Below are 25,211 nucleotides of genomic sequence, written 5' to 3'. Positions count from 1 at the left end.
ATTTTGCTCCGTATATAGTCACTTGCTGAAATCTCTAAAAAAACAAATATTTAGGAACGGAAGGAGTACAAAAGATATCCATGATCACTGCAACATGCCAACCATTTGTACAGTAAAAACGTACACATGGTTGCAAATTGGCAACACAACCTATACAACCTAAAAATTCTCCTTACTATAACATGCATTTTTAAGCAACGAACTCACCGCCTTAGGCTAGCCGACGTCAAATATGGACAAGGGTTCAAAGGCTGCAAAGCTTATTGTACAAAATTAAAGGCGCTTTTGAAATGCTAAATAACTGTACAAATTAAAAGACCACTGAATTGAAGAACTGAATCCTAACTGTTTTCAGTCGAAGAATTTTTGTAGGCGCTTTTGAAATGCTAAAATAATTGCAAAATTTGGCCATCATCTCAAACGCACTGTATTTGAAATTCTGCCTACAATGCTAACTTTCCTTCGAGGGGTCAACGACATGGCCGGCAAAGACGACGGCGCCGGTCTCCTCCTCCACGATGAAGTAGGCAAACGGATGGTCAGCGACGAAATCCACCCGCCGCGGCGGACTGCACCTGGCCGCGCAGCCGTACCGGTCAGTAACCATGGTGACAGCCACGGCCTCCGTGCCCTCCTCGTTCACCTCGATGACCGCCTTGTGGACGACTTCGTCCACGACCATTCCGAAGCCGGAGTCGTCGGGCCCCGTCATGTCGGACAGGTCGCCCAGCGGGCTGAACGGCAGGCTGAGGCCCAACTCCTTGAGGACGTCGACCACGCTGTCGTGGAAGGACAGCTTGAACCTGGGCACACGGAACTCGCCGACCTCGACCTTCCGGCGAGGCAGGTGGTCGTGCAGGAAGCCCGGCCGTGAAGCGATCGCGTCGACCATGCTGCGCAGGTCGTCGTCGGCGCCCGGGAGGAAGATGCACAAGGAAAACTGTGTGGAGTTGGAGGTAAAGTTGTTCATGTTGTTGTTGGGGGACGCGGTCGATGACGTGTTAATGTCGCCGTACGAGCATGGATACGGACCGGCGCGGCCGTAGGAACCATGGCGGGAAGGTGAAGCGGCATTAGAGAATCGGTCAGGACGGAGGAGTGGAGCACGCTGAGGAAAGAACGGGGCGGGCTTCTTAGGATCACGCGTCAGGAACGCGTCCGCCATCTTGTACCGAAGCTTGAGCACCTTGAACCCGTCGTGCACGGCCACGAACTGCTCATCCCAGCTCTGCATGAAGGGCACGTCGACGGGGTGGGCGCCGCCGAGCCGGCGGAACGGCGCGTCGGCGGTGTTCCTCTCGTCGAAGGGCTGGTCCCACTTGCCCTTGAAGTACACGGCGTTGCCGAGCACGACGCGGGTGGACTCGGTCACCGACCCAGGGCCGAGGACGGAGTCGACCAGGTTGCTCGTGGCGCGCGCCGCCCACGCGTTGATCAGCTGGCGCGGGCTGTCGGGGTCGCCGCGGAAGTCGACGGTGGAGGCCTCGGCCCTATACCCGCCGTCGACGACGGCCTTGAGGTACCCGGGCTTGAGCGGGCACGCCAGGTCGCTCCAGACGCCGCACGCGAACGCCACGCGCGGGCCGCCCGAGTCTGTCCGGTCACGCAGCGCGCCACCCACCGCACGTGCGACGAACTCGTCGAGCTCGCCGCGGGACCGCGCGCCGAGGACGCGGAGGATCTCGTCCAGGGTGGCGCCGCGGGCGCCGGCGGCCACGAGCGCCAGCGCGGTGTAGATGGAGAGCGGGGAGAAGACCAGATTGCTGTCCACGGGGCTGCCGGCGATGCCCCGCGCGAGGCTGGCGGATAGCGCCGCCAGCCCCCCGGAGCCGGCAGACTGTGGCGGATCCCTCCTCATCGTCGTCTCAGCTGCACGGAAGCCCATCGTATCGATGATCGCCGGTTTAGAGATCACGACCGCTGTGATTCGATGACCGCTAACGTATGTGATTATGTTGCTTGGGTTGCTGCTACGGCGCTGCTAAGGGTTTGAAGTATGTATTATAAGTTGAATCAATCCGTGATCGTGTTCGCAGTGGCGGAGCTAGACGGTGGGGGGGGGGGGGGGGGGGGGGGGGGGGGGCGGCTGAGGACAAAACACTCAATTTCCAAGGGATAAAATACCCAAAAAAATCCAATCTCAGCCCTCTAAAAAAAAAATTCTTCACAAAACTAGCCAAGGCTGGGGGGCCATGGCACCTGCAGCTTTGCCTGTTCGAGTTCCTCCTCTATTTTTCCTTCCAATTTGTTCCTTTATTATTAATTCCCTCTTCGCGCAGTGCATGCACTTAAGCAAGAAAATTTTCGCAGCTATATTTCTGATTTTGTTAATTTTGTCGTGTGCTCTCTGTCGGCAATATGTTTTTTTTTGTTGGCGCCAAGTGGATGAACTCAGGGGATTCGATATTGAGCTCTTTGTAAAAACATCTAGCAGAGTCATGATATGCCCAATCACTATAATAACTGCCATTACGATGACCCCGCAAAAAAAACTGCCATTACGATGATTTTATGCTGAAATGACACTCTGACATAGTTTATGGAGTGCCTTACCCTTCATATATATAGAGTCTTGGGCATCTAACATTCTTAAGAAGTTGATCTCCACTACTAACAATTCGGGGGTTCGTTGATCAGATCATATTAGTACGATTAATATGAGAATCTTATTGGTCATCTCCTGAACCTTCACCTTATCGTATTAATATGATCTGATCAACGAAGATAACTGAAGGAATCTTATTGGCCATCTCCTGAACCTTCGTCTTACCGTATTAATCTGATCTGATCAACGAACCCCCGAAGGTTCTTTCATCTCCCTGGACGAATAAAGCTCCACCTATTCCCTCATGGGTCCCATGATTATGAAAGCAACTATATGGCGACACTGTATTTGTGCATCACCTCGGCAACCTCCATAATTCATATGAAGCGCGCTAAATATGAATACAGAGGCTGCCAATATGAGTATATGACTACTCTGTAGAGTTGCTCTAAGCTCTATATCTTTAAAACTCCAACAATAAATAACTATGTTTTTTTACACTAGATAAACAAATTGTGACAACAAACTAAACATTTATTTTAGACCTATGTAAACAAATTCTGAAAACCGCTCGACAATTTGTTAAATTCTAATCGACCATGGGAATACTATATCTTTTGTTTTGGAAGCACAAACCGTAGAACAATAGTTCTACCATAATTTTCATTAATCGGGAAAAACATAATATGAAAGCAAACTAAATCCTAAAGCTAACTTAACCAATCTCAGCTCGTGGTATCATCAGATTACCAATGTAGTGCTCCTGTCACAACACTCATACTAGATGAGAGTTTATTCACCGCCTTAAGAAGTTTAAGTACTTGGACTTGATCATGTGCTGCAGTAGCAATAAATCAACTTTGAGCCTGAATTTCCAGCAATTAACACTTGGCAATTCTCGTCTGAATAATTTCTCATTCCTTTGTAACCAAATATTCCAGCTTCCTTGGATAATTATATCCATTGCAATCTTAGGATGAAGTTAGCTTTGAGCAAGAAGGATGCCATCAAAAATTGAAATTCCCAGCCTCATGTTTGGGATGATACTGCTCCAACAATCTTGTGCAAAACATTAGTCCCAAAAAAGGTGTCTTAACACCTCCTATGCATTCTCATTGCAAAAGACATAATTATAGCAATCCATGGAAAAACTTTTCTTCCTTAAGAGGTTTCCTGTGTTGACTCTATCATGTAGGAGAAGCCAGAAAAAGATCTTGTGTCTGGGTCTATTAGATGCTTTCCATACATCCTTGAACAACACTTGATATTGCTTGCCCTCACAAATTTGGTGGTACATCTTAATGGATGAGTATTTGTCATTTTGACTCTGTCCAATCTAGGGATCATTTCTTTGAGGACTTTTGTGCAGATCTAGCAACCCCAATACTGTATCTTTTCGTACTAGGCTAGTAGTGTATGTTTGGATCTATGGGAACAAATGTTAGAAACGACGGAAACTAAGTATTTAGTTCTAGTTTATTAGAGTTATTAGGGTTTTGGTTGGTTCGTTTTCTGGTTTCACTGTTTTATGATTTTGGTTGCTCGTTTTATAGCTGGATGTATCTAGTATCATTTTCATGATTTTGTTTCGTAGGCAAAATGATACGCGGTGGATTGTGAGTTTAATAAATAAGAAGGCACCCAGGCCACACGAGAACACGCCTAGCTAATGGGGAAAACATGCCAAGTTTTAGAAACTCGATCAATATTCATCTCTTGAAGGATTAGTTGGTGATCCAACAGATAGAACATGCATCAACAACCAGAGCGCACTTGGGACAAACCCATTTTTACCTATTCCTTCATTCTCGTTTTATGAACCTTTCGGTTCCTGCATGAAGTGATTTTTTTCTTTTACTGTTTTTCCCTATTTCTTTTTTAATTTTTTTCATTTTCTATTTCTTTCTCTCTTTTTTCCGTTTCTATGTTTCTTTTTCTTTTCAAAACATTAATAATTTTCAAAAAAATGTTCAAATCTTCAAAATGTGTCCTAAATGTTTAAAAATTGTTCAATATATTTTTTTATTTTCCTATTTTTTGGAATTTAAAAAAAACTTATTTCTAAAAAATGTTCACTTGTTTTAAAAAACGGTTCAAATATTAAAAATTTGTTTGGAAATAACAAAAAAATGTTCCAATTTCAAATTTTTATTCATGCTTTTACAAAGCATTCAGCTTCTCAAATTTCGTTCACCGTTTTTAAAAAATGTTCAAATTTTCAAAATTTTGTTTAAAAAATGGTCTCGTGTTCAAACTTTTCATATATTTTTTTCAAAAAATGTTTGTGATTTCATAAAAATGTTCAAAATTTTAATTTTTTTGTCATTTTGAGATATTGTTTACAAATTAAAAACAATTTTCACGTTTTTTACAAATTGTTCAGGTGCTTCCAAAATATTGCTGTTTTCAAATATTTCAAAAATTGTTCATGTTTTTAAATTTTAATTGGAACTTTAGAAAATGTTCCCATTTTAAAACTTGTTCATAGATTCATAAATTGTTCATGTTTTCAAATTTGGTCAGAATTTCAAAAATACTTCTGTTTTCAAAATTTTGTTCGTAGATTTTTAAAAATGTTTATATTTATAAAAAATGTTTTGGTTTCTAAAAATTAATTCAGATAATTGATAAGATTCAGGCTCCAAAAGTATTTATTTTTAAAAACATATTTGCATTTGAAACTGTTGAAGTAAATCGGATCTGCAGCTGCCATTGGTTCTTAAAGTATCTTACGGCTTTGTAGACAATAATCCTCAATGTTCCCGTGGCTAGCAGCGTGCACCATGATCTTGAGTTTTTTTTTTGTATTTTTGCACTATATTATCCATACATGTTGCCGGGCGACCCAGTGGGTCGCTGCTATGTGAAAGGTCGACTATTTGAGGCATAGCGCGTCAAATAGGACCTCCATTAGGATAGCCTCAAATCCTACGTAGTCAGTATTTTTCAGGAACAACAACACGGGCGTCCGGCCTTGGGCGCGTGGACCTAGAAATTTATACTTCAAGTATAAAAACAAATAATGTACAAAATCTGCTTTGTGATAAATTCACTAGTTTTTTTTTTGAGACAATCTCGCCAAGCTTTATTCAGAGTCCAGAATGTTTACATGTAAAAAGTGCAACTCTCCCGGATGGCTCAACCAAACATGGCGTCCAAAGCCGAGATTTAAAGCATACTTAGCAAGATTGTGAGCCTCGAAATTCGAGCTCCTAAACTCATGAACTATGTTACAAGAATTGAAAAGGCTAGAACGATCTATAATTTCATGAACAATAGCTCCATACTCCGACATAGCATTCTTCCCGAGGTCATCAACAACTGTCCTGCAATCTGATGCTATATGTATTCTGTTGACATATAGATCCTCCGCCAGGGCTTGCCCTTCTCTAATCGCCAGTGCCTCCAGAGTAGCTGCCGCTGTAATGCCCTTGACCTTGATAACCAAAGATCCCAGAAACTTCCCTTCCCGGTTACGGCATACAGCTGCTGACGTACCATATGATCCCTCTGTCATTACGGCCGCATCCGTGTTAATTTTCACACAGCCCTCCGGTGGTCTCAGCCACACCGCAGGCCGTGCCTGGATCTTCCTTGTTTGCTTTGTTGTAACCTTTTCCAGAGTCTGAATGTCTCTAATGAAGGCATTGACAAAAGAATGCGTCGAGAACAGGCTTTCAAAGATATCTTCATGTACTGCTCTTCTCCGGGCTCGCCATATCGCCCACAAGGTTACCACCACCCGGGTGAATTCCTCATGCGATAACACGTCGTGGATCGTGAACATCCAGTTCTTCGCATTCATAGACAAATTATCTACCATAGTTTGCACTGTTTCTTCTAAACTTAGAGACCATATACTTCTAGCCATGACGCAATCTATCAGTGCATGCTTCCAACTATCCTCTGCTGCGCAGAATGCACAAATCTTTGTGGTGGACATATTACGATGATGTAATAGATCTCTCGTGGGGATTGTTTCATGGCACAGTCTCCAAACAAACGTCTTTATTTTTTATGGGATTTTCATGTTCCACAACGAGGTCCACGCCTTCTCCTCCTCTGTGTTGTTTGAATGGCCACCAACAGATTGTAACAGCTCTTCATTGCTTCTTTTCAGACCTGACAGAAAACAGTACACAGATCTGACTGAGAAAATGCCTCTTTTATCTTCTCCCCAAGCCCAAAAATCATCCACTCTCCTTGTACATATTGGAATCCCCAGAATAATATCCGCATCTGCTGGGAGAAAAACCGAACGGACCCTGTCTTCCTTCCAAGAGGTCGAAGTGCTATCAATTAACTCTGAAACCCATGTTGGTTTATCAGCCACTAAAGACACCATCGGCTTCATCATACCAGGCCGTGGTAGCCAATTATCCTCCCAAACTCTAATTGATTCTCCAGTCCCAGTTCTCCTGATCAATCCTTGAGCAAGAGCTCCTCTTCCATCGATGATGGCCCTCCAAATTTGTGAAGGGCTGTTACCCAGCTCGGCCTCCAAAAAGCTACCTGATGGAAAGTATTTTGCCTTCAAACCTCTTGCACTCAAAGACAGAGGCTCCTGGATGATCCTCCATGCTTGTCTTGCCAAGAGTGACAAGTTGAAAATTTCTATATCTCGAAAACCAAGCCCTCCCAAATTTCGGCTTTATGCAAACATCCCATGAAATCCAACTGGGCTTCCTCTTGCCCCTTTTACTACCCCACCAAAACTATCGTATCATAGATGTGATACTCTCACAAATTCCTCTAGGCAGCCTAAAACAGGACATGTAGTAAACTGGGATGGCTTGTGCAACTGCCTTTATTAACACCTCCTTTCCAGCATAAGACAATAACTTCTCCATCCATCCCTTGATCTTCTCCCATACTCTGTCCCTTAAATATTTGAAAGTACCATTCTTCGAGTGACCTACATCAGTCGGCATGCCCAAGTATCTATCTGTTAGTTGCTCGTCATGAACATTGAGAGAGTTTTTGATACTTTCCCGGATCACTTGAGGGCAACCCTTACTGAAAAAATGGAAGATTTGTCGTTGTTCACTCTTTGTCCCGAAGCATTACAATAAATATCTAACAGGTTTGACACCTCACTTGCCCCCTCGGTACTAGCCTTGAAAAGCAACAGGCTATCATCAGCAAAGAGCAAATGGTTGACAACTGGGGCTGTCGGCGCCACTTGAACTCCCACAAACGCTGACGACTGAGGAACGGATTTCAAAAGGCACGAAAGGCCCTCCGCTGCTAACAAGAAAAGATAAGGGGAAATGGGATCTCCCTGTCGAATACCTCTCGTAGGTCAGAAATGCTGCAACTGTTCTCCATTAAAAAGGACTGAAAAAGATACTGAGGTGATCATCTTCATCACTATGAGTACCCACTGTGTATCAAAACCCAACTTTACCATCATTGCTTTTAGATAGTCCCACTCAAGTCTGTCGTAGGCCTTCATCATACCTAGTTTCAAGGCACAACTGTTGTTTCCCTTCGCCTTACTCCTTTTCATAAAGTGCAAACACTCATAAGCCGTAATGATATTATCTGTTATAAGTCTCCCTAGGATAAAAGCAGATTGTTCTTCTGAGATAATATCTGGCAGAATTTGCTTCAACCTGTTTGCAATCACCTTCGAAGCAATTTTGTACAAGACGTTGCACAAGCTTATTGGTCTGAACTGAGATAACAAGGAGGGGTTCAATACCTTCGGGATTAATACCAAAAACGTATCATTGATGCATTCTGGGCTCTCTTCTCCTGTGACTATGTGAAGCACTGCCTTCGTCACCTCCTCCCCACAAACATCCCAATGTCTTTGGTAAAAATGCGCTGGAAATCCGTCAGGCCCTGGTGATTTAGTGGGAAACATTTGAAATAAAGCCTTTTTTACCTCTTCCGTAGTATAGTCAGCAACTAGCATCACATTCATCTCCGGGGTGACCTTTCGGGGTACATGATCCATAACCAAATGCATATCCGATAGCCCTTCATATGTATATAAATTCTTATAGAACTCCGTTACCATCTCCTTCAATTCTTTCGGATCATTCACCTGAACACCCAAAGAGTTCATCAAAGCCCTTATCATATTCTTTTTGCGCCTCATGCTCGCCCTCATATGAAAGAACTTCGTATTTTTGTCTCCCGAGGTTAGCCACTCTATTCTCGACCTCTGTCGCCATAATAGCTCCTCCCTGTGATAGAGTTCAACCAACCTTTCATTCAACTTCCTCTCAGCCTAGCTAGGACCCATGCGGCCAGGTTCATTACGAAATTTTTCAAGCTTCTGTTTTAAAGTTTTCATCTCCTTTCGAACCGACCCAAAAGTCCTCCTATCCCAGCCACCAATGCTTTTAGATAGGTTATAAAGTTTCTCTTTTAGGTCAGCTATCCTCTCTGCCGCCTCAGCTGAACTCCACGAGGCCAAGATTTCCTCCTTCAAACCCTCATGTGTCTCCCAGGCCACCTCATAATGAAAAACCCTGCTCTTCCCTGTCCTCATCTCGTCACTCTTGTTCAACTCCAGATGTATAGGGCCGTGGTCAGAGCTTGCCGACGTGTAGTGAGTAAGGCTTGCAAAGGGAAAAAGAGAACACCAATCAGTAGATCCCAGCGCTCGATCCAGTCTAACACGGGTGAATGAACCACCAGAAACTCGCTTCTCAAAAGTCCAGAAACGTCCCTTGAACCCAATGTCCATGAGCATGCAAGTATCGATTGTATCACGGAAACCTTGTATTTGTGCATTACTTCGCTGACCGATCCCCTCGTGCTCCTCTGGACGTAAAACCTCGTTAAAATCTCCAATACATAGCCATGGGAGAGGGCTCAAAGACGCTATATTTTTCATTGTATCCCATGTCCGGTGTCTGAGGTGAGTTTGAGCTTCCCCATACACAACTGAAATTTTCCAAGGGTCAAGACTTGCCTCACGCACGCCACAATCCAGATGATAATCAGAATAGCCCAAAATTTCAATATCTATTTCATTATTCCAAAACAAACCGATGCCTCCACTTCTACCAACACTACTAACAACATAACAATTATCAAAACCTATAGAGCTAGCTAAATTTTCTACCCTTGTTCTGTCAACTTGAGTCTCAACTATACAAAGCAAGGAAGGGACAAATTTCTTCGCTATTTCGCTAAGCTCGCGAATTGTCGAGGCTTTGCCCGCACCTCGACAATTCCAGCTGATGATACTCATTGCATCCGGCAGTACTCCTCGGAGGAGCTCGCCGATATCAGATTTCTTATCTTGTTCCCTTCATCCTGTTCTTCAAATTCTGCATCTTCGGTCCCCTTCTTTGACCTCTTGTTTGTCTTTCGAGGAGACACATACGCCGGAGGCAGTGGGGGTATACCAGGCGGCGATTTCTGCAAGGGGATGATAGCACCCGCTTCCACTCTCTTCTTTGAGACATCCACCGATCCCACCTCACTCTGAGCATTTTCAGCTGAATTCCTCTTGTTGTTAGCCCTGTTTTCAGCAGTATCCAGCCCATCTTTGAGTACTTCTGTCCCATCTCCCTGTTCATCTGCCATCTGTTGCTCGTTTCCACGAACAGGACCTCTGTTGCTTTCTGTTTCTCCTCTGCCCTGGTTCATCCTGCGGCCTCTACCTCTTGTCCCTCCCCTGCCTCGCCCTCCCCGGAAGAAGGATCTCCCATCGGCAGGCTAGGCATATGATACTGTCTTGCGTTTTGCAAGCATCCAACTACCCCACTTCTTGTCCTTTTCCTCCCATATGCCATTACCACACTCCTCAAAACCATGTCCCATGATTCCACAGATTTTACAAAAAAACGAAACCTTCTCATATTTCACCACCATCATCTTCCTCCCCTCTCCCTCAACATTAAGAGGGGTAAATCTTGTCAAAGGTTTCGCCGTCAGAACCCTAACCCTAACTCTTACATAGTCACCCTCATAGTATAGAGTAGGCCGAAGCGGAACCTCTCTAACTTTCCCGATTCTGCGTGCTAACTCGTCCACCACCTCTGGATGACAGTACAGGTCAGGAACTTTGTGGATCTGTGCCCATAGAAACACCCCATCTAGGGCATATTCCTCCGGATCAGTTTTGCCATCGTAATCCTCGATCACCACTGCGTAGTTTCGAAAGAGCCAAGGGCCTCCGTGGACTACCTTCTTCCAATCCCCCAGACAGAACATCTGGAAGATGAATCTGTTTGAGCCTGCCTCTCTGAACTTCGGCGTTTGCGCCAGACCCCAGACGAATTTCATTGTATCGAACAGAGAAGACGAGCTAAAAGACATGTCCGTGTTGGCCCTTGCAATCGCCAACCACCGGGCATCCTCCTTGAATCGCTTCGCTTGATCCTTCCCAATGACCACATCGTCAAGTTCCTCATCCAAGAGTTCCATGTTCTTGAGCATCTCCTCAAGTTTCGCTTCCTCCCCTAGTCCCGATCGCGACGACGAACCCATGTCCGCCGCCATCAGGATCTGGTAGTGGTTCGCCGGATCCTTCTCTCCAGGCCTTGGGGACCGGCCCGGTCGGAGATCAGCGTATTGGCAAAACCTCCCGGCGGCGATCGTGATCGCCTACGGAGGTAACGAAACCCTAATCGAGAGGGTAGGTCGCTAATAAATTCACTAGTATTTTTGTAGTACAGTATCCGTACAGGCTATTGGGTCGGCCCAGTCGGTCGCTGCTATGCGAAAGGTCCACTCTATTGAAGCAATCGAGCAAAGCACGTCTAATAGGGGAGCTCCTATATTGGCCACCTGTACGACCATGAGCGGGGCGGGACGCCCCCTGTTTTTAAAAAATAATAATTTTATGTTTCCTTTTTCCCTTTTAAAAATAATTCAGCATTTAAAAAAAGTTACAGATTTCCACACAATTTTGAATTTCGAAAAAGAATGTTCATGAAATCACAAAATGATAGTGAATTCAGAAAAAAAATATTCATGATTTTGATAAACTGTTAGAGAAATCATGAAATGTTAGCACATTAAAAAATATTTCACGATTTTGAAAAATGTTAAAATATTCAAATATGTTAACATTTTTTTAAAAAATTCATGAAATATCAATCATATTTCCTGAATTCAAATAATGTTCACGAAATTTGGAATCACAGAAAACAATTTTATTTGTGAATTTCAAAAAGTAATCCCTAAAATTCAAAAAACTTCATCGGTTTAAAAAAACGTGTGCTGCTTCAAAACATGTTCATGCATTAAAAAAACTATTCACAACACACAAAAATGTTCGTGGAATTCAAACATTGTTCCTAAAATTGAAAAACTGTTCTCTGATTCCCAAAATGTTCACAATTTATTTTTTTCACGAATTATAAAAAATGTTCATAAATTTGAAAAATATTCATTATTTTAAAAACATTTCACAAATTGCTAAATAATGTTCACAAATTTGAAAAACTATTGATAATTTCAAAAAATATTCATGATTTCAGAAAATAGTGATAAATTTGAAAGATGTTCGTAAAAATGAAAAATAAAGAAAGGAAAAGTAAAAAATAAATAAAAAGAAAAATGAAATAAAAAATAGAAAAAACAAGAAATGATAAAATAAAAAGAAAAATGAAAAAAAAAACGAAGAAAGTGGTTCAAGGGCTGCCCAAAAACTGGATTGGGCATTCTAGGGGATGCGCCCTATGTCGCTGGCCGAATAGGGATCGCGTGACGTCCCTTGAGATGAGAGGTCCTATTTGCCGCGCGCGAGCGGCAAATGATCTCGCCTTCGCTGAAGGCAGAGCGCATGGGCCGGCCCATTAGGACGAAACGAGCTCCTGACAAGTAATAAAAAAGTAAACAAAAATTCAGACGTCAGTAAGAGCTCGAACTCGCCACGTCCGTTTCCATAACAAGCCTAGCTAACCAATCGAACTGTTGATCTGTAGTGATTGATTCGAGGCGCGAATATTTAAGTAACATATTCCTTTGAATCTTTTTTGTAAAATACACAGTGAACATTTTGTAAAAATACGTTGAACATTTTGTAATATATGTTGAACATTTTCTTAAACAAGGTTGATTATTTTAAAATAATAGATGATGAACTGTTTTGTATTATATGATGAACTTTTCCTAATGCATAATGAACATTTCTTTAAAAAATATACGAATATACACGCTGTACAATTTTGGGATGTGCCCTGAACATTTGTTTTAAATACGTTGAACAATTTGCGAATACACATTGAACATTTTGTAATATACACTGAACATTTTTATATTCAAGACATAGTGAACATTTGTATATTCATTGAAAAAACAAAACCAGAAAAGAAAAAACAGGAGAAAAACCAAAACCAGAAGAGGAAAAACAGGAGAAAAAACAAAAAACAGAAAAGCAAACAGGAGAAAAAAGAAACCAAAAGAAACATGAACAAAACAAGAAGAAAGAAACCAGGAACAAAACCAGAAGAAAAAAATAAGAGAAAAAACCAAAACGTAGTAGAAGAAGAAAAAACCAACGAAAGAAACAGCAGCGAACCAAAACTAGCACGCGAACCCCATAGTGGGCCGGCCCAACAAGCACGCGAACGAAAGCAGCTACGGGCGTTTTTCCTCGACAGCTTGCCGCCCGCGCGCGTGCCTCAAATCCTATGTAGTATATATTTTCATGAACAACAACATGGGCTTCCGGCCTTGGGCGCACGAACCTAGAAATTTACACTCCCAGTATAAAAACAAATAATGTACACAATATACGTCGTGATAAATTTACTAGTGTCCGGTGTGGGTAGTGAAATGAATTTGATATCCCGATGAAAAGTAAAGTATATATGTAAAAGTCACACATTTTATCTAGTAACTACATGAACACATGTTCGGAAATACGCAACCGAGAGATATCACGCAGGGAGAGGGAGGCGGCTCCTCTACCGTGCCTCTGAGCACGGCACGTCTGCCGTGCCTTCTTCGACGCTCGCAGATGTATTGATATGGGCCAGAAATTTACTAAAAACTAATTAGCCCAGCCAACTGTTAGATGTACACACGCCTGAACTGATTAACTATGCTCTTGTCTTGAAAAAAAACTATGCTCAAAATTTTCGTTTTGCCAAAAAAATATGCTCAAAATTTACTAAAAAAATATGCTAAAGAAAATGTGCCATTTTAGCGGAACTAATTAAATAATTAACTTTAAAACAGTTAACTATAATCTGTTGTAAATATAAGACAGAGATTTCAATACAGACTACACACAAATGTATATAAACACATTTTAGAGTGTAGATTCACTCATTTTGCTTCATATATAGTCTATATTGGAATATTTTAAAAGCCTTATAGTATTTAGGAACAGAGGGAGTATAATTAATACATGACCAACACTATAAAATGAAAATGATCTAGGCATGCACTGGGCCCTCAGCGAGGATCGCCACCCTGGATCCCTCCGTCGTCAAGGACCGACGTTATAAATCCCTTTTCGGCCTCCATCATCTTCACCAACACCCTCATCGAGCAAGGGATTCCTACATCATGTGGTGTTTAACTGTAGTAGCTAAGAGAGTGAATGCCTAGCGGGGCATTGTGAGCTTCGGAATTATTGTTTCGACTTTCAAAACTAAACAGTTAATAATTCAGGCGTGTGTACAACTAACGGCTGGGCTGGGCTGATTAGTTTTGGCTAGTTTCTGGCCCATTCCAATGCGCCCGCGAGCGTTCGAAGAAGGCACGGCAGCCGTGCCGTGCTCAAAGGCACGGTAGAGGATCCGGCTGCCAGGGAGAGTAGTGCTTATACACTTCTTTCATTTTTCCTATGTCAAACTCCTCCTTAATAAATGGATGATACAGTTATTTTGTTAAAGAATATTGAGTATGTTATTTGTGCATGTATATTGACTAGGCCCACCTCTTTAGTTTGTTGTATAGATTGAGGTAGAGGCCCCACCTTATACTTATATATACCGTGCACATTGCACCGAATCAATACATCGTGCAATTCATACATCTTCATGGTATCAGTTTTGAGGTTCTAAAACCCTAGCTTCCGCTGCCGCCGCCGCCGCATCCCAACTCCTTGCCTACCCGCCCGCTCGCGCTTCCTCCCAGCCAGCGTGCTTGGCCACCCGCACGACCTCTATCTCGCGCGCGCCCCAACCCAGCGCTAGCTGCCAGCTTTGCCTCGCGTCACTAGCGCCATCAGCCGCCCACAACCCCACGCGATCCAGCCGCCCGCCAGCACGCGACCCAGCCGCTTGCTGCATCGCCCGATCGCTGCATCGTTCGACCCGCTTCGCCAGATCGCCCGGCCGCATCTCCCGCCTGCCGCCGTCCGAGTCGCCCGCGCCGTCCCGTTCCCGTCATGTCGTCCGGCACGTCATCCGTGTCCACCAATTCCAACCCGTTTGCCGATGCCAACCTTCCCGACGTCAACGACCTCCGCAGGCTCAACATCCTCGAGCGGGTGCCGGTTCGTCTCTCGCAGGCGGATTCCTCCTACCACACGTGGAAGACGTATTTCTCCCTCGTGTTCTGGGAGTATCATCTCATGGACCACGTGGACGGCACCGTCGACTCCAGCCTCGTTCCCGAGTTTCATGACTGGCCCACCATCGACACCACGATCATCCGCTGGTTTTTCCTCACCATCACGCCCGACCTCTTCCAGACGGTCGTGATGGACGGTGATGATGCCTGCGCCGTGTGGACCAAGCTGAACGGGCTCTTCACCGATAACAAGCTCCAGCGTCGCGTTTTTCTGTAGCAAGAGTTCTTTGGGTGTCATCAGTACAACACCTCCATCGACGACTATTGTCGCCGCCTTAAGACTATCACTGACGAGCTTCGCGACATCGCGCCAAGGTCAATGATGACCTCCTCCTCAGCACGCTCGCCGCCGGGCTCAACGAGGATTTCGACAACGCCGCGGGGAACCTCAGCCTCATCCCCAACCCGTGCTTCGCCAAGTTCGTTGCGTACCTCCGCTTGGAGGAGCGGCGGATGAAGCAGGTGAAGACGCGCGCCATCCACACCGCCCTCGCCACCGGCACCACCCGCGGCGGGCCTCCGGCGCCTTCCGCTACCCTGGCACCCCAGCAGCGTCATCAGGCGCCTTTCCCGGCGCCCAAGCAGCCGGGGCTCCTGCCACTGCCATATGGCCCGCCCGCGCCCCCCGCTGAAACGCGCCACGGGGGCCGGCGCGGTGGCCGCCGCGGCGGTCCGCAGCAGCAGCCGCAGCAAGCTGGCCAGCAGCAGCAGCAGTTTCAGGCGCCACAGCAGCTCCAGGTGCCGCCCCCATGGACCTCCGGCTACAACCCCTGGACCGGTGTTGTCTATGCGTACACCATGCCGGTTCCACGGGCTCCTGCACCGACGCTTCCGGTGCCGCGCCCACCGGTGCACCAGGCGTTCTACGCGGCTCCGCAGCCGTACGGAGGATACCCACCGCCGCAGATGAGCGGCGCCTACGATCTCCCTGTGGCCTCGCCGCCGCCCTCGCTGGCCCTGCCGCCGGCACCTTGGGATCCGGCGCTCCTCGCCGCGCTGCACGTTGCGCCTACGCCGAACAACTACACTGGAGGCGGTGATTGGTACATGGACACCGGGGCTACGGCTCACATGTTTGCTCATCCTGATAATCTTGCCTCCTTCACTCGTGTCACCACCGACCGCCGCATCATTGTCGGCGACGGTTCCACACTACCTATCACACATGTTGGGCACACTTCTTTTCCTTCTACTTCTATGCCTATTACTTTGTCTAACATATTTGTGTCACCTCATCTTATTAAGAATCTTGTTTCCGTTCGTTGTTTAACTCGTGAAAATCCTGTTACTGTTGAATTTGACGAGCTTGGTTTTTGTGTCAAGGACGCTTGAACCAGGATGGTACTTCACCGATGTGACAACCTCGACGAGCAATATCCAGTGCATCCGTCGTCCACCTCCACCACCGCACCGGTTGCTCTCTCCGCCGGCGTCGATCTCTGGCAGGCTCGTTTGGGTCATCCCAACCCCGTCACACTTCGTCATATTCTTAGGAGTTTCAGTTTCAGTTGTAATAAGATAGAGGATCACACCTGCCATGCCTGTCGTGTCGGCAAACATGTTCGCCTTCCGTTTAATAACTCCACCACCATAGCTTCTTTTCCTTTTCAGTTGATTCATAGCGATGTGTGGACCTCTCCGGTTCCTAGTAATTCGGGCTATTTATATTATCTGATTATTCTTAATGATTATTCTCACTACGTGTGGACGTTTCCTTTACGATGAAAGTCGGATGCACTCTCCACTTTGTTGGCTTTTTACTCCTATGTCAGCACGTAGTTTGGGCGTCCCATCCTTGCTCTTCAGATTGACAATGGAAAAGAGTTCAATAATCTTGCTTTCCGCACTTTTGTGTCGCACCACGGCACAGTTTTTTGTCTCACATGCCCGTATACTTCACAGCAGAACTGTCGAGCCGAACGCGTCCTTCGCACTCTGAACGACTGCGTTCGGACGCTCCTGTTCCATGCTAATGTGCCGCCTCATTTCTGGCCGGATGCACTCGCTACTGCTTCACTTCTCCTTAACCTTCGCCCTTGCCGCCCACGGTGGAACTATGCACCTCACCATCTTCTCTTCGGTACGCCCCCATCTTATGATGATTTGCGTATTTTCGGGTGCCTTTGCTATGCTAGCACTGCGGACTCCGCTCCTCACAAACTCGCACCTCGTTCTGTCGCTTGCATCTTCATCGGCTACCCTTCCAACTCCAAGGGATATCGGTGCTACGATCCCGTCTCCCACCGTGTGTTCACTTCTCGGCACGTTTACTTTGATGAGCATGTGTTTCCGTTTCAGCAGGTACCCCCGGCTGTTCCTCCCACCACCGGTGACGCGGGCTCCTCGACGCCACTCCCAGGGCGCTCGCGCGCCTCTCTTGGCCCGCCCTGGCTTTGAGGCGCGTCCCTCGCATGCGGCGCCTCCTACAGCCGCGACACTGGCCTCCGCGGCCCCCTCGGCGCCCCCGGCGCCCAGCGTCCCCGGCGCCCCAGGCCCCCGCGCCTCCGGCACCTGTGGCCGGTCCGGTCACCCGCGCCCGTACGGGCGTTTTTTGCCCGAGCTCGCGCTACACCGCGGATGACTACGTCCATGCGGCGTCCACCTCTGAGCCGTCGCCATTGCCATCCTCCGTCCGAGCCACTCTTCGTGACCCGCTCTGGATGGCTGCGATGCAAGAGGAGTTTGACGCCCTGTTGCGCAATCGGACGTGGCAGCTTGTTCCCCGTCCCCGGCATGCCAACGTGATTACCGGGAAGTGGGTCTTCAAACACAAGCTCCGTCCTGATGGTACTTTTGATCGCTATAAAGCGCGCTGGGTCGTTCGGGGCTTCAGACAGCGTGCTGGCATCGACTTCACCGACACCTTCGCTCCGGTCATCAAGCCCGACACGATTTGCATGGTTCTTCACCTTGCGGTCTCCTGTGCTTGGCCGGTGCACCAAATGGACGTCTCCAACGCCTTCCTCCATGGTCACCTCGAGGAGCAGGTCTTTTGCCAACAGTCCACTGGGTTTGTTGACCCGGCGCTTCCTGATCACGTGTGCCTGCTCTCACGGTCCTTGTATGGACTCAAGCAGGCTCCGCGTGCTTGGTACCAGCGCATCGCGGCGTTTTCTCCACCAGCTTGGGTTTCGCTCTACCCGCTCGGACGCCTCGCTCTTCGTCTATTGTCAGGGCTCCGCCACGGCCTACTTGCTGCTCTATGTCGACGACATCATCCTGACGGCATGTACGGCTGGTCTCCTCAGTCAGCTCACGGGCTTGTCTTTGCGCTGAGTTCGCCATCAAGGACTTGGGTCCTTTGCGCTACTTCCTCGGTGTCGAGGTGGTGCCCCGTCCAGATGGCTTCTTCCTTCATCAGCGGAAGTACGCTCACGAGCTCCTGGAGCGCGCCGGCATGCTGAACTGCAAGCCCGCCACTACACCTGTTGATACGAAGGCCAAGCTTTCTGCCACGGATGGTTCTCCTGCTTCAGATGCTGCTTTCTACCGGTCTATCGTTGGTGCTCTTCAGTACCTCATCCTGACTCGACCGGAGATCCAGTATGCTATGCAGCAGGTGTGTCTTCATATGCATGCTCCTCGAGACGTCCACTGGGCTGCCGTTAAGCGGATTCTCCGCTATGTCTGTGGCACTATGGATCTTGGCGTCACGCTTCACGCCTCCGCCGACACCGCCCTCACCGCCTACTCCGATGCAGACTCGGCGGGCTGTCCTGACACTCGGCGTTCCACTTCGGGCTATTGTGTCTACCTTGGACCCTCACTTATCTCGTGGTCGTCCAAGCGGCAGCCTACGGTCTCTCGTTCCAGTGCTGAGTCTGAGTATCGTGCGGTGGCCAACGCCGTCGCCGAGTGTTCGTGGCTTCGCCAGCTGCTTCAGGAGCTTTCCTGCCCTGTTGACCGTGCCACGGTGATCTACTGCGACAACGTCTCGGCGGTCTACCTCTCTGCTAACCCGGTACATCATCGCCGGACCAAGCATATTGAGTTGGATATTCACTTTGTTCGGGAAAAGGTGGCTCTTGGCCATATTCGTGTTTTACACGTCCCTACTTCCCAACAATTTGCAGATATCATGACCAAGGGCTTGCCTACGGCGTCTTTTGAGGAGTTCCGGTCCAGTCTTTGCGTCAGTCGCGGTGCCGCTTCGACTGCGCGCGCGCGGGGGGGGGGGGGGGGGGGGTGTTGTGTATGTTTTTTGTGCATGTATATTGACTAGGCCCACCTCTCTAGTTTGTTGTATAGATTGAGGTAGAGGCCCCACCTTGTACTTATATATACCGTGCACATTGCACCGAATCAATACATCGTGCAATTCATACATCTTCAAAGAAGACATATGCAGCTGAACGTACATTCCTAAACTAGTTTTCTCAAAAAAAAATCTAAACAAGTGCTAGTTGCACATAAATTCGAGCTTAGATAAAATTTTATTTGACAGAGAAATTAGCACGTCCACAGTAGCTAGCTGTTACAGTCCACAAGTTGTCAAGTTCCTTCGAGCATTCAGCAAACTTTCCCGCCCTCAAAAAAGAAAAAGAAACAAGGAAACTTTCCCGCCCTTGGATTTCCTTTGCTTGCATGTTACGGGCGTCAGTGTGCGTAGGTCCGTGATTCTGTGATCTGTGTACGTATGCATGTCCCGCCGCACGTGCCAACATTTTTACTCGGTCGTCACTGACCGGCCGCACGCACGTTTCCTGGATCGATCTCCCAGCAGCCGACTCAATGGACCATACACGTTGGCTTGAGTGTCAGTAGCAACACACCGGCGTTGAGTTAGTATTTTCATAAAAAAAAAATTTTGAGGTCAGAGTAGTACAGACTACTCAGGAGGAGCATAAGATTCTGCCAACATCAGGGATCGAAGACTCGGTGGAACATCTGCAATCACCAGTTGGTCACCCGTACTCCTGGATAGAGCTGCCAAGCCGTGCGCAAGCTCGTTACACTTCCGATTCACATACTGAACTCTGCACGCGGCGAAGTTCTTCATCGCAAATTTGATGTCCATGATGAGTCCATATCGGTCCGACCGGGGAGGGTGGGGGGGGGGGGGGGAGTTTTGAGTTTAACTCATCAATGACGTCTTGATTATCCATCTCCAGTACCACCTCCCCATTATAGTATTTGCTCATCGACGTGAGCCCAACCAGGGCAGCTCTGGCCTCAGCCTCACTAACACTGCTACACTCCGGCAGCTTTTTGCAGACAGAAAGAAAGACCAGTCCTCTGTAGTCCCTGGCAATTGCGCCGGCTGCGCTCTCCCCGGTGGTAGTATTGAAAGCAGCGTCGGTATTTATTTTGGCCGTTCCCCGGTTGGGCGCCGACCACTTATCTGCTTTGGGAATTGGGCCAGCGGTTCGAGTTTCCCTCTCCACTCCCGCCTTCAGGAGGTCGCCCTGGTTGTCATTGGTCCTGACAGCAGACCTCAAGTCCTCCTCGTACTTCTGCAAGAAGATCACAGAACCCATGATAGATTCTTTACCATCATGGCGCATGCAATCTTCCCTATGGTGCCAGCATCGCCATAGGAGTAACAGTAACTTGGCGCGCACCTCCTCATTTTCCGCATCGAGGACAACTTGTAACCAATCTATTCCAGTGTATCTTAGTTTATGCTCAGCCGGTAGCGCCCAGATCTTTCTCATTTCTGCCCTCAAGGCCCGGCTCTTGGTACAGGTAATAACGGCATGGTGCTCGTCCTCCTCTCCGTTGCCACAAATGCTGCATGTGGCATCCGCTTCCAAGGTTCTCTTCCATTTATTTTTCTTGGTAGCCAGAGTATTAGTCGCAATCCTCCAAGCAAAGATACGGACCTTCCCAGGGACTTTTGCCTTCCAAATAAGATCCCAAATGCTTCTGTCATACGGATCCCTAGTAGAACTCGAAGGATTCTGAGCCGACTGATCCTGCATGGCCGCAGCCAGCTTGTAAGCGCTCTTGACCGAGAACACACCGTTTTTCTCATGATGCCAGGCAATGCAATCACCCACCTCCGAGGATGGGATGCTGAGCTTGCAGATCTCGTCAGCATCGAACGGGTGGAAAATTTGTCTGATGAGTGTTTCATTCCATGCTTTCCTATCTGGCTCCATAAGTTGGTTGACCCATCTGATACGGGAACGCCTCACAAAGGCGGCTGTCATAAGGCCTTCCTTTCTCGGGATCCATTGATCCCTTTGTATTTGTATGCTTTTTCCGTCACCCACCCTCCAAATGAGCCCCTTCTTCAATAGTTCCAAGCCAAACTCAATAGCTCTCCACACCGGCGAGGCATCATGTGCAAACACCGTATCCAACCGATTCCCATTTGGGTAGTATTTAGATTTTAGGACTCTTGCACACAGACTATCTGGATTTTGCAGGAGCCTCCACCCTTGCTTGGCCAAAAGAGCTTGGTTGAATAAATGCAAGTCTCTGAAACCAATACCTCCGGCTCTTTTTGGTTTTGTCATACGATCCCAAGACATCCAATGAACCTTTCTTTGATCCTCCGTGTCTCCCCACCAGAAGTTCCTAATCATTTTCTCATATTTGTCACAAAAGCCTTTGGAGAGTAAAAATACACTCATTGTGAAGGTTGGAAGTGCCTGCACGACTGATTTCACGTGAACTTCTTTTGCTGCAAAAGACATAAATTTCTCAGACCAATCGCTGCATCTCTTACCAAATCTATCCAGGATAGGCTGAAATTGGTCCTCCTTCATCCTCCCCTCAGGGGTAGGTAAACCTAGGTACTTGCTTTCGATAAAATTATAGAGCTTGCAATATTCGTCTTTTGTTTAGAAACGTAAGGGGATGCCGCTGGATGGCGGTCAATGAACAATGTATCTTAGAAACAGGCAAGGACGTACCCCTTCGCTCCTGCCTTGTGCAAACTCTCATTTCCCTGCCTTTCGCCGACGTCGCTGCCGGTCCGCCTCGTCTCCTGTGGTCCTTAGACCATCGAGGTGAGGTTGGTCCCGGCCTTTGCCTGCGGAGGACTCTCTTTTTAGGTATTTTTCTGAGTTTTCTCAGGGTTTGTGTCATGCTCAAGAAGACGAGGCGACAACGGCTTTTTGAAGATAGAATCAGATTCTCCCCATCTATCCCCTGTTCCTGTGATGTTTCTAGCGTCGTTGCAGGGCGTGTAGAGGTGTGTTCCAGCGGATCTTGTGCGATCTAGTCGGCGTTTGTCTTCGGTGGATGCGCCTGTATCTGATCTTCGTTGCAGGTTGGATCCTTATGATGTACACTTCTCTTTATCGGTGACGGTTGTTGTTCTGGTGCGTTGGTCCTCTGGGGCCTTAGCACGTCGACTTCCCGGCTGTATACTAAAACAATATTTGCTCGACTCCGATAAGGGATGTGCGATGATGGCGGCGTGCCTTCGACTCGCTCCAGTGCTTGTAATCGTCGCTAGGTAGTCTACAGACTTGAATGTAATTTTTACTTCTGGTGTTCTTTGTACTACCTTGACAGTTGATGAATAGATCGGAAGTCTTCTCAAAAAAATGTATATTAAGTATTTTCTCTTCTTCCATTATTCTTCGGACGGCTAACTGACCGGCCTTGTCAGTGTATACCATATCTACAGTAAGTATAACTCATTTTCTCTTTATATCGAAGGTGGTGCTCGTCGCCACCTTACCCAAAAAAGAGAGGGGAAAACTTTGTTTATCATGTGTATTGCAAAAGTTTAGAATTAGTGAGAAATCTACAGCTATTTAACCATTAAATGTTTATATATTATTAATGGATAATATTCATGCCTCCTATCAGTTATTTGCCATCATTTTTCTGCTTCAATTTACTCTTGTGGTCTTGCCAATATTATATGGAAAACATAAACCGCATATCTTAAAAAAAACTTGCGGGAACACATATCTTCATTCATGTGTTCATTTCTTGAACATTTAAATTAAGGGTAAGAGACAGAATTAGTTCCCTACTTTTAGAATTAACTTAAAAAGTACTCGCAAAAAAAAGAATTAGCTTAAGAAGTGAAACCCATACGCAATGCCTGTCATCAACGGTATGTCACCTACGCCACCTATTTTCTGCAGGCAAAGACCCTATTTGCGGACCAAGGATATAGTGTTGTATGATCTAGTAGGTGTTGTGCTGATTTAACGCCTTTTGCTCGATCCAATGTGCATCTTTATTCCCCAATCCAAGAGCATTTAAAAATATTTCATACAGTAGTAATTCAGTCGAGCTAATCATGCAGATTGGCACCTCTTTCAAAACCTTTGGAGATTGCGCAAAGTATACCGAGAGAGAAAAAGAAAACTTAAAGCAGATACGAATTGAAAGGAACAAAAAGGAGGCCCTGCCGGCCGAATACGCTGTAAAAATGAAAAAGGGGGAAAGTAAAAGATGGCAAAAGAAGGGATCAAAGATACGCCATGTGTAGACTTGCGCAGCAGCTTGTGCTCGTGCTGCTACACGCATGCAAAGGAGAATGTAATGACCGATGTGGTGGTGAATGGTGAGTGATGATGGAGGAAATGATCAACACTGCTGGCTCTTTTGTTTTTTGAGGGTAAATCAGGCATGGGGTCCGCAGCAAGTCAAATTATGAACCAAAGCTTTGTGATTAGGATCTGGATACTCAATGGGTATCCCACGCATGTCCAAATCCCCGACTATTTCTTGGTCCACGTCCACGATTAAGGCCTTGCTCGTTTAATCCTCGGGGATTGAAGAGGATTTTGACTTGTAAGGGATCTAATCCCTCTCAAACCCTGTCATTCCCCTTTAAAAACCACCTCAACCAAACAAGGCCTAAGAGAGTTATTTCCGAACCACCATCCGTGTCCATTCGATCAAGATCTTTTTCTATCTCTTCCAGAGATCTAAGTGTGTAGATTGGAGAAATGGTTCTTAATTAGCGTCAAATGAGAAACAGACGTCTGAGAAATTCCAAAACCGTTTAAATAATTAGGTAGATCCAGTGGATCATTGCATGTTGAACGCAACGTGCGTGTACATACATACTCCAGCCTCCAGGTAAGAAAATGCCATTGTGAGATAAAGGTCGTACTAGGGCCAGTGTTTTAATGCCCTTTCAGTTTGGTGTCTACGTGACCTGTACCTTGATTTTCATTATATGAATGAGACACATACTACCATGAGAACAAAGTAACACTACAACCTACTATCAGAACCCAACACATCATGGATGGCTAAATAAAACCTCGCGACAAGCAATTATTTCTAGCCCAGGAGGCAAACTCATACTAACAAACTCCATGTTTTTTGCTTGAAATATTAATTCGTATAAAAGTTATTAAAATGCTCTATCAAATTAATTACTAGCACATGGCAACATTTCCATAGCCCTAGCAGCAAGTTACTCAAGATTGGCAAAATGTTACACGATGCATCTGCCCTAGGCAGATTCAGCACCAAAACACACCATGTGTTTGTTAGCTAGCGCATGCAGGTGTAGACACACGATACAGGCAACCCCCTGAGACTAGAAATCTACCACCACTGCATCCACACATGCACTAGTAGCCAGCCACTGCATGCGCATTCATTCCCCAGCTATATTGCTGCAAGGGGCCATGCACTGCATGCATGAGACCGGCCGACTGACCCACACGTGAACACTTGAAGAGCTAGAGGCTAGCCACCACATGTTGCATTAAATCTCTCGACATGCATGCATGCATGGCATGGCGACGAGCAGTTTGGTGAAAGGTTTTTTACCTCCAGAAAAAAATCCCTGACAGTACGTACGTGCAGCACGCCGCTGTGCAGATGGAGCATGGCTTGGCAGCATACTGTATGCGTGCATGTACACTTGCACAGTGTGGTGCGTGACTGCGTGCAGCGTCAGGTGGTTCGTATTTACTTGTCTGATTGGTGAAATCTGTACACACGCGCGCGCGCGCGGGGAGAGATGGAGAGATTTGTTGAGGAAAGGAGGTCATGTGCCACTTGAGGGAAAAGATGGCTTTGTCAGCAAAGCTGCAGGGCCAACAGCGCTGTGGTGCGGCAACGTACTAGCGTCTTTGATTGTGCCAATCAGTGGGAAAGCCGCCGACGTGACTGTCACCTTGGATGTAGATCATTCTCTTCAGTAAAATTTTAAAAATGCACCTGGCTTTCTGGTTTATGCGCTGATCATTTCACCCTGAAAATCGATTGACAGGAGAAATTCCTCGTAATTTTA

The 25,211-nt window shown here is 46.6% G+C and overlaps 3 protein-coding genes across 3 annotated transcripts; 1 reads left to right on the top strand and 2 right to left on the bottom strand.

The window, feature by feature from the left end:
• Positions 1-394: 394 nt before the first annotated feature.
• LOC141021662 (putative serpin-Z8) lies at positions 395-1,885 on the bottom strand. Its single transcript, XM_073497514.1, has one exon. It carries the CDS (start codon positions 1,883-1,885, stop codon positions 452-454), a length of 1,434 nt encoding a protein of 477 aa, XP_073353615.1. The 3' UTR covers positions 395-451.
• Positions 1,886-8,783: 6,898 nt separating this feature from the next.
• On the bottom strand, positions 8,784-9,245 carry LOC141021661 (uncharacterized). Its single transcript, XM_073497513.1, has one exon. The coding sequence runs from the start codon at positions 9,243-9,245 to the stop codon at positions 8,784-8,786; it is 462 nt and encodes a 153-aa protein (XP_073353614.1).
• A 5,613-nt stretch (positions 9,246-14,858) lies between these two features.
• On the top strand, positions 14,859-16,375 carry LOC109779842 (uncharacterized). Its single transcript, XM_020338463.1, has 2 exons — positions 14,859-15,248; positions 15,359-16,375. The coding sequence occupies exons 1-2, from the start codon at positions 14,859-14,861 to the stop codon at positions 16,373-16,375; spliced, it is 1,407 nt and encodes a 468-aa protein (XP_020194052.1).
• The last annotated feature ends 8,836 nt before the right edge of the window (positions 16,376-25,211 follow it).

The sequence above is a fragment of the Aegilops tauschii genome, chromosome 4 (genome assembly GCF_002575655.3).
Source record: "Aegilops tauschii subsp. strangulata cultivar AL8/78 chromosome 4, Aet v6.0, whole genome shotgun sequence".
Taxonomy (NCBI): Eukaryota; Viridiplantae; Streptophyta; class Magnoliopsida; order Poales; family Poaceae; genus Aegilops; species Aegilops tauschii.
This window is presented reverse-complemented; position numbering and strand designations above follow the sequence as displayed.

What these genes read in the sequence shown, in the direction of transcription:
- LOC141021662 (XM_073497514.1), bottom strand. Translation starts at nt 1,885, where the DNA reads ATGGGCTTCCGTGCAGCTGAGACGACGATGAGGAGGGATCCGCCACAG.
- LOC141021661 (XM_073497513.1), bottom strand. Translation starts at nt 9,245, where the DNA reads ATGGACATTGGGTTCAAGGGACGTTTCTGGACTTTTGAGAAGCGAGTT.
- LOC109779842 (XM_020338463.1), top strand. Translation starts at nt 14,859, where the DNA reads ATGTCGTCCGGCACGTCATCCGTGTCCACCAATTCCAACCCGTTTGCC. An exon ending in ATAACAAGCTCCAGCGTCGC is followed by an intron (nt 15,249 to 15,358) that starts GTTTTTCTGTAG and finishes CATCGCGCCAAG; the next exon opens with GTCAATGATGACCTCCTCCT.